Source organism: Vipera berus (assembly GCF_964194415.1).
Source record: "Vipera berus genome assembly, chromosome: 7".
NCBI lineage: Eukaryota > Metazoa > Chordata > Lepidosauria > Squamata > Viperidae > Vipera > Vipera berus.
Window position 1 is genome coordinate 63520948 of NC_138209.1, and position 14000 is coordinate 63534947.

At 38.2% G+C, this 14000-nt stretch overlaps 1 protein-coding gene across 1 annotated transcript in view; it reads right to left on the reverse strand.

Annotated features, from left to right (window-relative positions):
• The window catches only part of FSTL5 (follistatin like 5), a 387142-nt gene that overhangs the window by 97321 nt on the left and 275821 nt on the right, over nucleotides 1-14000 (reverse strand). The window contains exon 7 of the mRNA XM_081332684.1: nucleotides 9085-9251. Coding sequence (XP_081188810.1) covers nucleotides 9085-9251 — 167 coding nt within the window. The remainder of the gene's footprint in view (nucleotides 1-9084; nucleotides 9252-14000) is intronic.

Below are 14000 nucleotides of genomic sequence, written 5' to 3' on the forward strand. Positions count from 1 at the left end.
TTGCTTTGTTTAAGAAAAAGACAAAAATAGATCTATAATTGCCAACAGTGTCAGAAATTCTTTTAAACAAAATGTAAGTTTAGTGAAAATGATGTCCTTATCATCATGGGGGATTGGAATGCTAAAGTAGGAAGCCAAAAGATAACTGGAATAACAGGCAAGTTTGGCCTTGGAGTACAAAATGAAGCAGGGCACAGGCTGATAGAATTTTGTCAAGAGAATACGATGGTCATAGCAAACACTCTTTTCCAACAACCCAAGAGACGGCTCTACACATGGACATCACCAGACGGTCATCACAGAAATCAGATTGACTATATGCTCTGCAGCCAAAGATGGAGAAGCTCTATACAGTCAGTAAAAACAAGACCAGGAGCTGACTGTGGCTCAGACCATGAGCTTCTCCTTGCAAAGTTTAAGCTTAAACTGAAGAAAGTAGGGAAAAGCACTAGGCCACTCAGGTATGAATTAAATCATATCCCTGTTGAATATACAGTAGAGGTGACAAATAGATTTAAGGAATTAGATCTGATAGACAGAGTGCCTAAAGAACTATGGACAGAGGTTCGCGACATTGTACAACAGGTAGCAACCAAAACCATCCCAAAGAAAAAGAAATGCAAGAAAGCAAAATGGCTGTCTGAGGAAGCTTTGCAAATAGCTAAGGAAAGGAGGGAAGCGAAAGGCAAGGGAGAAAAACATAGATATGTCCAATTGAATGCAGAATTCCAGAGAATAGCTAGAAGAGATAAGAATGCCTTCTTAAATGAACAGTGCAAAGAAATAGAAGAAAACAATAGAATAGGGAGGACCAGAGATCTTTTCAAGAAAATTGGAGAGATGAAGGGAACGTTTAATGCAAAAATGGGCATGATAAAGGACCAAAATGGCAGGGACCTAACAGAGGCAGAAGAGATTAAGAAGAGGTGGCAAAATTACACAGAAGAACTATACAAGAATGAGCTTAATGTCCCTGATAATCACAATGAGGTGGTCACTGACCTCGAGCCAGACATCCTAGAATGTGAAGTGAAGTGGGCCTTAGAAAAGCTGAGCAACAACAAAGCTAGTGGAGGTGACAGTATTCCAGCTGAGCTATTCAAAATCTTAAAAGACAGTGCAGTAAAAGTGCTACACTCAATTTGCCAGCAAATTTGGAAAACTCAACAGTGGCCACAGGATTGGAAAAGATCAGTTTACATTCCAATTCCAAAGAAAGGCAGTGCCAAAGAATGTTCAAACTATCGCACCATTGCACTCATTTCTCATGCTAGTAAAGTCATGCTTAAAATCCTACAAGCTAGACTTCAGCAGTATGTGGATCGAGAACTACCAGAAGTACAGGCAGGATTTCGAAGAGGCAGAGGAACTAGAGATCAAATTGCCAACATACGCTGGATCATGGAGAAAGCTAGGGAGTTCCAGAAAAACATCTACTTCTGCTTCATTGACTATGCTAAAGCCTTTGATTGTGTGGAAAGGCAGGGCTAGATGAATCAAAAGTTGGAATTAAGATTGCCGGAAGAAATATCAACAACCTAAGATACGCAGATGATACCACTCTAATGGCAGAAAGTGAAGAAGAACTAAAGAGCCTCTTGTTGCGGGTGAAGAAGGAGAGTGCAAAACTTGGGTTGAAACTTAACATTAAGAAAACCAAGATCATGGCATCTGGCCCTCTCAATTCCTGGCAAATAGATGGGGAAGAAATGGAGGTAGTGACAGATTTTATTTTCCTGGGCTCCAAGATCACTGCAGATGGGGACTGTAGCCAAGAAATTAAAAGACGCTTGCTCCTGGGGAGGAAAGCCATGGCAAATCTAGACAGCACACTAAAAAGCAGAGACATCACCCTGTCAACAAAAGTGCGTATAGTCAAGGCTATGGTCTTCCCAGTTGCAATGTATGGCAGTGAAAGTTGGACCATAAGAAAGGCTGAGCGCCAAAGAATTGAGGCCTTTGAACTATGGTGCTGGAGAAGACTCCTGCGAGTCCCTTGGACTGCAAGGCGATCAAACCAGTCAGTCCTAGAGGAGATCAATCCTGACTGCTCTTTAGAAGGCCAGATCCTGAAGCTAAAACTCAAATACTTTGGCCACCTAATGAGAAGGAAGGACTCACTGGAGAAAAGCCTAATGCTGGGAAAGATCGAGGGCAATAGAAGAAGGGGACAACAGAGAATGAGGTGGCTGGATGGAGTCACTGAAGCAGTAGGCGTGAGCTTAAATGGACTCCAGAAGATGGTAGAGGACAGGAAGGCCTGGAGGAATGTTGTCCATAGGGTCGCGATGGGTCGGACACGACTTCGCAGCTAACAACAACAACAACAAAGTTTAGTGAGAACGAGAGTCAGACAAAACAGGAGGGAGAAATTGTCTTTTCTATCCATCTCATGATTCAATTATTTCCTCCTTGGTACAACTTTTGTTTCTACTGGAAGTAGACAGAGGGATATACAGATAGACTCACATACACACACACACATAAACAGAAAGAGAGAGAGAGAGAGAGAGAGAGAGAGTAATAAATGAACATATCATATCAAATACATTTCATTCTGAGCAAGTATCAGAATGCATGAGTCTTCTACTTGATAGAATTTAAGCAACAGTGTTGTGATTAGTAAATTAACATAGATTGAGGTGGTTAATTTTCTAGAATAGCATTAAATATATTTGGAATAAAACTGGGCTTTGCTTGTACTTGTGGCATGCTGGATAAAATATGACACCCTCTTTTTTTAAACTGTTAGCAGGGTACATGTATCAAAAGGCTAGTAAACCTGTCTACATTAACTATCTTATGAAACAATATCAGAGTATGTGAACATCTTAATTCACCACAGTTATGCCTGGGGTTACAGGATAAGGTGGTGTTACATATTTATAAGGTTATTTGGAAAAACAGTGAAATGTGGGAGAGTCTGATTTGAAACATCTATTAGATGACATGGATGTATGTGTGAGAATGAAATGCAATAGTACAAAAAAAGTAATAGGGTTTTCGGAGATCCATTAATAAATGAAGGTTCTCAGTCATCCAGGTAGAGTTGTCTGAAAGATGAGTCGTGGCAACTGGATTTCTTTTCTTGTTGGTTCAAAATGTTTTACTGCTTAACAACATAGCTTCTTCAGTCTGAGCAAGTTGGTTAGGGGGTCCCCATATATGTCCTCCAGGGACATTTCTATTCAGATTAGATAAGAAATGAAACCTCCCTGAAGGACATACATAGGATCCACCTAACCAATTTGCTCAGTCTGAAAAAATTACTTAGAGATGCAGCACAACATTTCAAACCAGCAAGAAAAGAAGTCAAGTTGCCATGATTCAACTTCCAACCAACCAACCAATCAATCAATCAATCAATCAATCACAATAGAGCTGGAAGGTACCTTAGATGTCTTCTAGTCCAACCCCTTACTCAAGCAGGAGACCCTATATATTTCAGACAAGTGGCTGTCAAGTTTCTTCTTAAAAACCTCCAGTGATGAAGCACCCACAACTACTAAAGGCAAGCTGTTCCATTGTTTGATTGTTCTCATTGTTAGCAAGTTTCTCCTTAGTTTGAGGTTGCTTCTCTCCTTGATTAGTTTCCATCCATTGTTTCTTGTCCTGCCTTCTGGTACTTTGGAAAATAGTTGACCCCCTCTTCTTTGTGGCAGCTGGAATACTGGAATACTGGAATACAGCTATCATGTCAGCCCTCATCCTTCTTTTCTATAGACTAGTTATATACAGTTCCTGCAACTGTTCTTCATATGTTTTAGTCTCCAGGCTTTTAATCCAAATGATTAATAAATGAGATTGGTAACTAGTATCTATCTGTTCTTAAAAAAAATGAATGCATGATTTAAGCATGTCTATTCCTGCAAAGATATGGGAAATGAATAAACATAACTCTATGAGTTATGATTGGTGATTGATTGATTGATTGATGAATGACTGATTTGATTAGGGTACATGGATGATGATGTTTCTGAAAGTACAATAATCATATTTGTATCTGATCTTGGGAAAAATAGATATGGGAAAAAGGAAAATGAATGAATGAATAAAAGATAGATAGATAGATAGATAGATAGATAGATAGATAGATAGATAGATAGATAGATAGATAGATGATAGATAGATAGATGATAGATAGATAGATAGATAGATAGATAGATAGATAGATAGATAGATAGATAGATAAAAGTGAATGAAGATAGAACGAAAATAGTGTAACTGCAGGAAGAGGAAATCTTAAATAAAAATTAGATTCATATTCTAACAGAATGAACAGAATGTGGATGTAAGAATATGATGTGAAACTTCTTCAAAATGAGTGAAAAAAATACTAGAGTGCTGCAAAAATATGTACAGTTACACCAATGAGGAATATGTATGTTTGTATGTATGTATGTATGTATGTATGTATGTATGTATGTATGTATATCTGTTTTCGTAGATTTTCATGGGTACAGGTATGTAGGTCTTGGCATACATATATATATATTATGGAAGCCATCGAAATAGAGAAACACCCCCACAACATGAATAAACATGATGATACCTGCTGCCTAGCCCTAGTCAACAAACGAGTCCCAGCCACGAAAACTGACACCGGACCCACAACAACACAGGACGCCACCACCAATCATCTTCACCAGACTCAAACCCAAACCCACCCCATAGACGAAATTCAACCACCATTAAGAAGCCAAACCACGGCAGCATCTCCAGCTGCTGCACACACACCCCCGACCCCCACACAAAGCAAACTGACACACACCATGAACACAAGGCCAGACCACAAACTCAAAGCCAAACCAAAGCCCGGGATGTTACACCACAGCCTTCTGCTCAGGACATTACATTGCAGAACTCAGGAAGTTACAATGCTAAAGCTCAGGATTTCACAACACAGCCAACCACCCAGGATGTTGCAGCACAGAACTCAGGATATCACTACACAAGAGCTCAGGATGTCATCACACAGCCCATTATCCAGGTCGTTACAACACAAAAGACTAATGGGCACACAGCCAACACCTCAGCCACACAGGATGTTACAAAACAGCCGACTAATCCACAAACAATAACTCCATCAACCAATCAACATGTAACAACACAGCCAACCAACCCGCTTACAGCAACAAAGCCAGCACCCCCCACCCCCCCACCAGTATTTATAGAGAGACGGCAGCTCCGATCATACTTTGCTCACACAAGCACGAAGCCGAAGACACCAGCCTGAAGATGACGAGTGGGACCTCGTTGAAACATCGCCAAGACACTATCAATCTTACATGGGAAAAGACCCGAATACACCATGACCTACATATATATATGTGTGTATGTATGTGTGTATATATATATGTAGATTTCTTTCTTTCTCTCTTTCTCTTTCTCTTTCTCTCTCTCTCTCTCTTTCTTTCTTTCTTTCTCTGTTTATATGTTACAAACATATACACACACCCACACACCCATCAGATCCTTTCTCATTTTGCAGCTTTCATTTCCTGGCTATCAGTCTCTCCATCTTCCTGATCCTCCTGCCTTTAAGCCATTATAGTAAAAATCAATTTTAAAATAAAGAAGAAAGAAGAAGGAAAAAAGCTCCACTATTTGACTAGTTTACAAGAAGAATAAAGGTTCACTGTTTCAACACTTACCTATAGGATTAATAGAATGGCAACGCTAAGCAAAACAAAGCAAAACAGAGCCAAGCAAAACCAGGCCCCAAAATTATAGCCAGTATGTTGCTAAAGACATAATATAATATAGAGAGCAGCAATCAATGACTGAAAAAGGTAAGAGCTTGTCTGTCACAAATGCACTAGCTTACTGGGGTAGAAGCACAGCTTATAACAAAATGAAGCATAGCAGACAGAACACATAGCATCACTTGTCCTGGCAGCAATGGAAACAGCTACATGATGAAAAGCAAGCTGAGGACAGCCTGAGAAAAATGTCTTGCACTCATGACCTCCAGAATCAGAAAGTGAGCAGCGGGATATATGGGTAAGCCCTCAATGAAATTTATATGCAAATATCCCCACATAGGAGTGGAGCACGTGTCATACTTTGTGATATCTACGAACAGAATTTAAATCACAACTGCAGAAATAAAGCATTTTTTTTAAAAAAAAGTGATAGGGTTATGCAGAAAGGGAAAAGTTCGGTTTCATTCAACTACAAGAAATAATGTAAATAGACTGTACCATAAATAAAAGAAACTAAGACTATCATCTCCATTCAAATGCATGTGTTAAAGTTGGAATAATTAAATACATATCAGCAACTGACTAGAGCAGGGGTCAGCAACCTGAAACAGTGAAAGAGCCACTTGGAACCGGTTCCCTCAGAAAAGGAAAAACTGGGAGCCGCAAAAAAATGTGTGTGCATGCGCGTATATGCACGCATCTGCAGAACAGGGTTTGACTGAAGAGTGGAGCCAAGGCAAGATATGCACCTACCCTGCATATTTGAATTGATTGGTTGAACTTTTTTAGTCCCGCTTTTTTTTTTGGACTGCACATGGCAGAGAACTGGGAGCCACAGGAGATGTCTGAAAGAGCCGCATGTGGCTCCGGAGCCGCAGGTTGCAGACCCGTGGACTAGAGAATGTAATGTATCTTTACTTCATATTTATAAATCAATCTAAATCAATCTAAAATCAATCATTTCAGTTTTGTGGATATTGCCACTTTTTCATCTGACGCAGTAAAACAAAACAAAAATAAATCATCTTTCTATAACAGACAAATGTTCTAGATAGAATTCTTCAGCATCTATTATCTGCCTTTCTTTTCTGCTCATTTATGATATGATTAGTACAATTATTTCATTGGTGGCATGATGTACCGGACAATACAGATACATGTGGCTTTTGTCAGGTGATGTAAAGTCAACTATCACTGCTAAACAAATGTACCGTAATTCGTAATTTATGCAGAGCACCAAAGCAAGCTTACTATCTCTAGAGTTATAAATAGTTGTACCAGAGCAGAGACTTTTCAAGTGCTGAAATTGCCTTTGAAAGCACCACAAATGAATAAGTAAAGTGCTGCACTGTACAGCACATTCTCTGAATAAATTCATTTGAAGTTCCGCATCTCTGTTCTCCCATCCAATTTAGAAGCCCAGTTCTCCTCAGTGGACTTATCCAATTACTCTGCTGTTCCCTGGGGATCTAATTTCTATTTAAGCAAAAAATAAAGAAATGACTTCATCACAGCTATATGCACAAAAGTTCAAAGCTGGAAACTGTATTAGGTGTCAAAATGTAGGATGGTATTTAATTTAAAACAGAGCTTCAACAAAAGCCACAACTACATGCAAAATAAAAATTACAATTACACTTTCAGATAGCTTCACAAACTGTAACTAGGACATTCATAACATTCAGTTTTACTTATCTGATCAACTGTACTAGTCAGATCAACATTACTCTTTGTTCAATATTAAAAACTCTAAAGTAGATTGTATCTTAATTCATAGGTATGCGTTGAAATAATTTATTCAGCTCTCCTCTTTTTCTATTTTTTTCTAGCTACCACTACTTGAATAAACTGTGTTAAAAATAAAATAATGTACATCAGACTGCACTCCAATGCTTACTTACTAAAGAATAAGCTGCTGAAACCAAGAGAATTAAGGCTAGTCTGTAAATTAACTTGTGTATTTGGGAGCAAATTTTGAAAAAAAATAATCAGGGGATCTTTGATGATACAAATTGGACTAGCAAATGTTTTTTTCCTGAAGGAATAATTTACCATATGGTTGAATAGCAGTCCAATAGTTTTAGTTACTGGGTAAGTCACAAGAAGGCATTGACTACAGTCTGTGTCCAAGTCCTGGTTCCCTTTACAACCCAGGAGGGAAAGGGATCGGATATATCAATGGCAAGGTAAAGGTCAAATCTAGAATCATAAAAGACTACTTTTATGATTAAAATACATACTGTAGATTCAAAAAGACAAAGACAAACTACAATTATCAATGCCATTCTTGTCATGGACTTTTGATTCTGAAGCTATAGAGGAGCACCTGATAGACTCACAGGTGGGAAGTCAATAAACTGCTAGACACCTGAACATAATGTCTCAGATCCCATATAGTTAGCTATCAATTCAGGGAATAAGGAGTCAGATCATGAATTTAAGAGAGTAATTAAAATGCAGCATCAACTAAAAAGACAAAGTAATAGAAATCCGCATGGCTCCTTGACAAGAAAGAGTGCCAAATCCTCTAATCTGGAAAGGCATCAGACTCAAACTATTTAAAAATATCTCTTATGTTCTGTCTTCTTGTTGGAAACAATTCTCCATACATGTTTCTATTTTATTCCTAATTTTTCTGATTCCTTACAGAGAACGGAACTTTGCCCTGCATATCACACTGGACTACTCTTCTTGGCTATATTTAAGGTTAGCCACCCTAAAATACCCTAGTCTCCATCCAGGAGTTGGTGGCTCCAATTAATCCCATAGTCAAAAGCAAAAGGCCCACAAAGATTCATCATTTGTTCTGAAGTAAAAGACAGTCCTAATGTTTAGCAAGTGATGTTGTCAAGACTTTCATGTCACTTATCAATTGATGTGCTACTTGAGAAGATGACAATAAGCAGATTAGAATTACCCTGGGCTAAAAACATTTATTATATGATGCTATAAACATTTCCTAACTTTATGCTTAAATCACCGCTGAAAAATACAACACACTGTGAAAACACAGTGCTTGGAAGAGTTTTTACTTTATTCATTGGTGAGAGTTATGGTGATATTAGGTGAAAAAAATATTCCTGTATTGGCAATAGTATGATTCCTGAAAGTCAAGTAACTCTTTAGGTAAATTTAAAGTATGTTTCTCCCCTAACATGATTTCCCTATTCCCACCTCAGGAAAATGGGGATCCATATAGTAGAAAAACAAGACTCACATAGAGAATGTTAAAAAGCAATACATTTCTCCTTAAATTTTATTACTTGAATTTGAATCAAGCCCACATGATGTTTTAACAAATGTGATTGCTCTAGTTAGAATGACAAAAAAATATTATAATTATATTAAGAAGGTCAATAGATTGCCTGTAATCACTTACATTGATGTCTTCTAAATCTAGACTCTTCAGAGCGACATTGTTCCGTTTCCAGATGATTGGAGGTCTCAAGGTCCCCTGAATGGCACAACTTAGAACTGCACTTTGTCCAACTATTGCAGCCGTAATGCTTACTTTCTGATCTTCTGGCAGGTTCAGTTGTATTACCTCTGTAAAAGATATGTTGCATTTAATGCCAAATTGCACAGAGTTGTCTACACCTAAAGAAATACCCAGTATCTAGCTCTATCTTACCTTATTTTCAAGTTTACTCTAGTCTAAGGCACCACATCTGGGTTGTAAAAATAACTAATGAAAGCAAGATAATAATAATAATTGCATCTAATTGCCCTCTAGCAGCTGAACGGTTTATTTTATTCTATTTCTTTGGGCAATCCAGAATTTCTATCCCTAGCTTAGTTCCAGGATGCAAGATAAGCTTAAGGAGAAAAAGATATTTTAGGATAAGTTCCTAGAGAATTTTGCTCCAATGACTTTTGTACACTTTTGCACATTATTAACATCACACTCGCTCATTTCCATGAGAAAGGCAGACCTATGGACAACAAATTTGCTGCAGCCCACAAGAATACATTGAACTCTAAAACTATCAATATTATGCTACACTTACTTCTGTAATTTAATGGTTTTATTTTGTTAATGTTTGAAGGAGTAAACAGACTACCAAAACTAAAGTCAGCCTCCTTAATAGCTTGCTTAGGGATTTGCAGATGCTACCTCGCAGGTGATCTTAAATCAGAACTTTTAACTTCCATTTTATCAGTATAACCTGACATTTTAAACTGTATTATGATTCAACATTATCACTAATCAGCATTATTATACTAATGCCTGTTTTTATCCTCTTTCATTGGGCAGAACCTTCTGATTTGTCTCCAGCACTGTTCAAGTAATGATTGTGTGGTCTCCATTTGTAAATTGTGTCAAGGGAAAATTGTATCCATTTTATCACAAGAGGTTTTGAAATCAATGTTAAATGGAACTCTAAGAAGAGTGGAGATTGTCAGAGAAATTATGATACAATGAAAATTTGTTCAATTTTTAGATATTTTATAATTTAAGCAATGAATATAATTTCTCACACAACCTATTTAATTAATCAAAGAAAGAGAGATAAAATAGAACTTTGACGTATAGGTTGCAAATGCACTAAATGGGAATGTCAAAAGAAACATCCATATGTGCTTTAAATCAAATGGGAAATAAATCTAAAATTGTATCTGAAAACCTAATAGATAAAATTGCTCAACAAAGATAGAGAAGGGAACTAGAGGATCAACTATACTTACTAACAGAGATAAAATGATAGAGCCAAATTAAATTATGGGAACTTCAGTGGAAAGTGGCCATGTGATATTGGAATTCAACATAAGCCAGGCACAAGTAACAGAACAAAGTCAAATCAGTATATTAGATTTTAAGAGAGCTGATTCCAACAAACTTAGAAAGAGCTAAATTCCATGGATGGAAATCTTAAAGGGGAAAACAACTCAAGAAGTTGGCAAACTCTGAAAAAAATGAGATTATAAAAGCCCGATCTAGCACAATAGCACAAAAAAGAAAAACTAGTGAGTCCAGATGAAACCAACCTAGTTGTATAAAGAATTCTCTGATAAGCTGAAAGACGAAAAGGACAAGTAGAAAGGGGGAAAGAGGGATGCATAACTAACCAGAATAACATATATAGCATGCAAAGGTGAAGTCAGAAAAGCTAAGGCTCAAATGAAGGTAAGACTTGCAACAAATGTCAGAAATAATAATAAAAAGATCCTTTAGTCCTCCGTGGAATTACATCTACTTGGAGGGAAGCATGCAGTGGAGTAGCCCAAGTTTCTGCCTTAGGCCCAGTATTCTTAAACAACTTCATAAACATTTAGACAAGGGGATAGAAGGGGAACTCATCAAATTTGCAGATAACACCAAGATAAGCAACATTTTAGAAGACAGGTTCAGGATTCAAAAGGAATTTGACAGATTTGGCATTGATGCCCTATGTGACAAAATGCAATTCAGTGGTGAGAAAAGTACACTTTGGTAGGAAAAATCGGATGTACAGATATAGAATAGGTAGTACCTGGATCATCATCAGCAATTGTGAGAAGGATCTAGGAGTCCTAATGGACAACACTTAAATATGAACCAGCAGTATGCTGCAGCTGCTAAACAAACCAATAGTTCCTAGGCTTCAATAGGCTTAATAGAGGGATAGTATCATAGTCATGTGAAGTGTTAGTACCGCTTTATACTGCACTAGTGTGGGCACACATGGACTACTGCATCCAGTTTTGGTCACCACAAAACAAAAAGGATGTTGAGAGTCTAGAAAGAATGCAGAGAAGAGCAACAAAGATGATTAGGAGACTGGAGGATAAAACATACAATGAATGGTTGCAAGAACTGGGTATATCCAGTCTAGCAAAGAGAAGGCCTAAGGGTGAATTGATAGCTGTCTTCCAATATCTGAGGGGCTGCCACAGAAAGTAGGGATTTGACCTATTCTCCAAATCACCTGAAGGCCAGACAAAAAGTAAGGGTGGGGAAATTATCAAAGAGAGATGCAACCTAGAACTAAGGAGAAATTTTCTGACAGAACAATTTATCAATTCCATCACTAGAGGATTTTAAGAAGAGATTGGACAGCCATTTGTCTGGAATAGTATAGATCTCCTGCTTGAGCAGAAGGTTGGATTAGAAGACCACTAAGGTTCCTTCCTACTCTGTTATACTGTTACTGCTATTGAGTAAGTCCTCTGCTAAAAACAATGAGATTTTGCAGGTCAGTTTGTTATGTAAATTTTTATTGATTAATGACAATCAAATTTTTCAGGGCTATGTCAACCCTTATCATTTACTGCAGCATGAAGTCATCCTCGCTGACATTTATGACTCTACTACTCTGATGGGTGGGGGAGAGTTAGGTGAGTGAATATCTACAATATCTACAAACATATTATTAGGGTGGTTATATTACAGGATGCAAACTATTTCAAGTAAAGCTTTTGCAATTGATTAATGGGGATTTTCTCAATACCAATGGTATTCAGCTGCTGGGATTACATTCAAAGCACCTATTATATTTGTACCGTGTCTGCTTTCTTTTACCAAAGTCATTCTACTTCAGTTCGCAAGCCTTTGTATTTTGTAATTTTCTCCATTTCTTTCTTTTATTTTCTGCTGACTCTACTGCAACATCCACTGTCCAGATATTTTATTATTATTATTTCTTATCTATAAATGTTAAGTTTGGGCTGTAATGTGGCACACACTTGCCTGTTTGAATTATAATGTGTCAGAGAGCATTAGCACATTAGTTTTTTAATTTTCTGTTACATTGTCTGTTTTGCGATCCCACCATTTCTTGCTTGCAGGCAAATGGTATTTCTTGCAGATCTTCCAATGCTCTGTTGTTGCTGTTTTATCATGTCATTATTTGTAATCAGTCTGTGTGATCTTCTTTCAGCTGCTAACCAGGTGATCACTGTTTCTTCAGCTTTATGACAGAGGTTGCAGCTTCTATCTTTTGCTGTCTTCTTAATTCTGATCTTGTATATTGTTGTTAGCTGTGAAGTCGTGTCTGACCCATCACGACCCCATGGACAACGTTCCTCCAGGCATTCCTGTCCTCTACCATCTTCTGGAGCTCATGCCTACTGCTTCAGTGACTCCATCCAGCCACCTCATTCTCTGTCGTCCCCTTCTTCTATTGCCCTCAATCTTTCCCAGCATTAGGCTCTTCTCCAGTGAGTCCTTCCTTCTCATTAGGTGGCCAAAGTATTTGCATTTCAATTTCAGGATCTGGCCTTCGAAAGAGCAGTCAGGGTTGATCTCCTCTAGGACTGACCAGTTTGATCACCTGATAGTCCGAGGGACTCGCAGGAGTCTTCTCCAGCACCATAGTTCAAAGTCCTCAATTCTTTGGCACTCAGCCTTTCTTATGGTCCAACTTTCACTGCCATACATTGCACCTGGGAAGACCATAGCCTTGACTATACGCACTTTTGTTGACAGGGTGATGTCTCTGCTTTTTAGTGTGCTGTCTAGATTTGCCATGGCTTTCCTCCCCAGGAGCATTTTTTAATTTGTTGGATACAGTCCCCATCTGCAGTGATCTTGGAGCCCAGGAAAATAAAATCTGTCACTACTTCCATTTCTTCCCCATCTATTTCCCAGGAATTGAGAGGGCTGGATGCCATGATCTTGGTTTTCTTAATGTTAAGTTTCAACCCAACTTTTGCAGTCTCCTTCTTCACCTGAAACAAGAGGCTCTTTAGTTCTTCTTCACTTTCTGCCATTAGTGTGGTATCATCTGCATATCTTAGATTTTTGATATTTCACCCAGCAATCTTAATTTCAAGTTTTGATTCATCTAGCCCTGCCTTTCTCATGATGTGCTCTGCATATAACTTAAATAGGCAGGGCGACAGTATACAGACTTGCCGGACTCCTTTCCCAGTTTTGAACCAATCAGTGGTTCTGTGACCAGTTCTCACTGTTGCTTCTTGACCCACATATAGGTTTCTCAAGAGACAAGGAAGATGGTCTGGTACACCCATCTCTTTAAGAACTTGCCACAGTTTGTTGTGATCCACAAAATCAAATGCTTTAGCATAGTCAATGAAGCAGAAGTAGATGTTTTTTTCTGGAACTCCCTAGCTTTCTCCATGATCCAGTGTACAGTATGTTGGCAATTTGATCTCTAGTTCCTCTGCCTCTTCAAAATCCTGCCTGTACTTCTGGTAGTTCTCGATCCACATACTGCTGGAGTCTAGCTTGTAGGATTTTAACCATAACTTTACTAGCATGTGAAATGAATGCAATGGTGCAATAGTTTGAACATTCTTTGGCACTGCCTTTCTTTGGAATTTAAATGTAAACTGATCTTTTCCAATCCTGTGGCC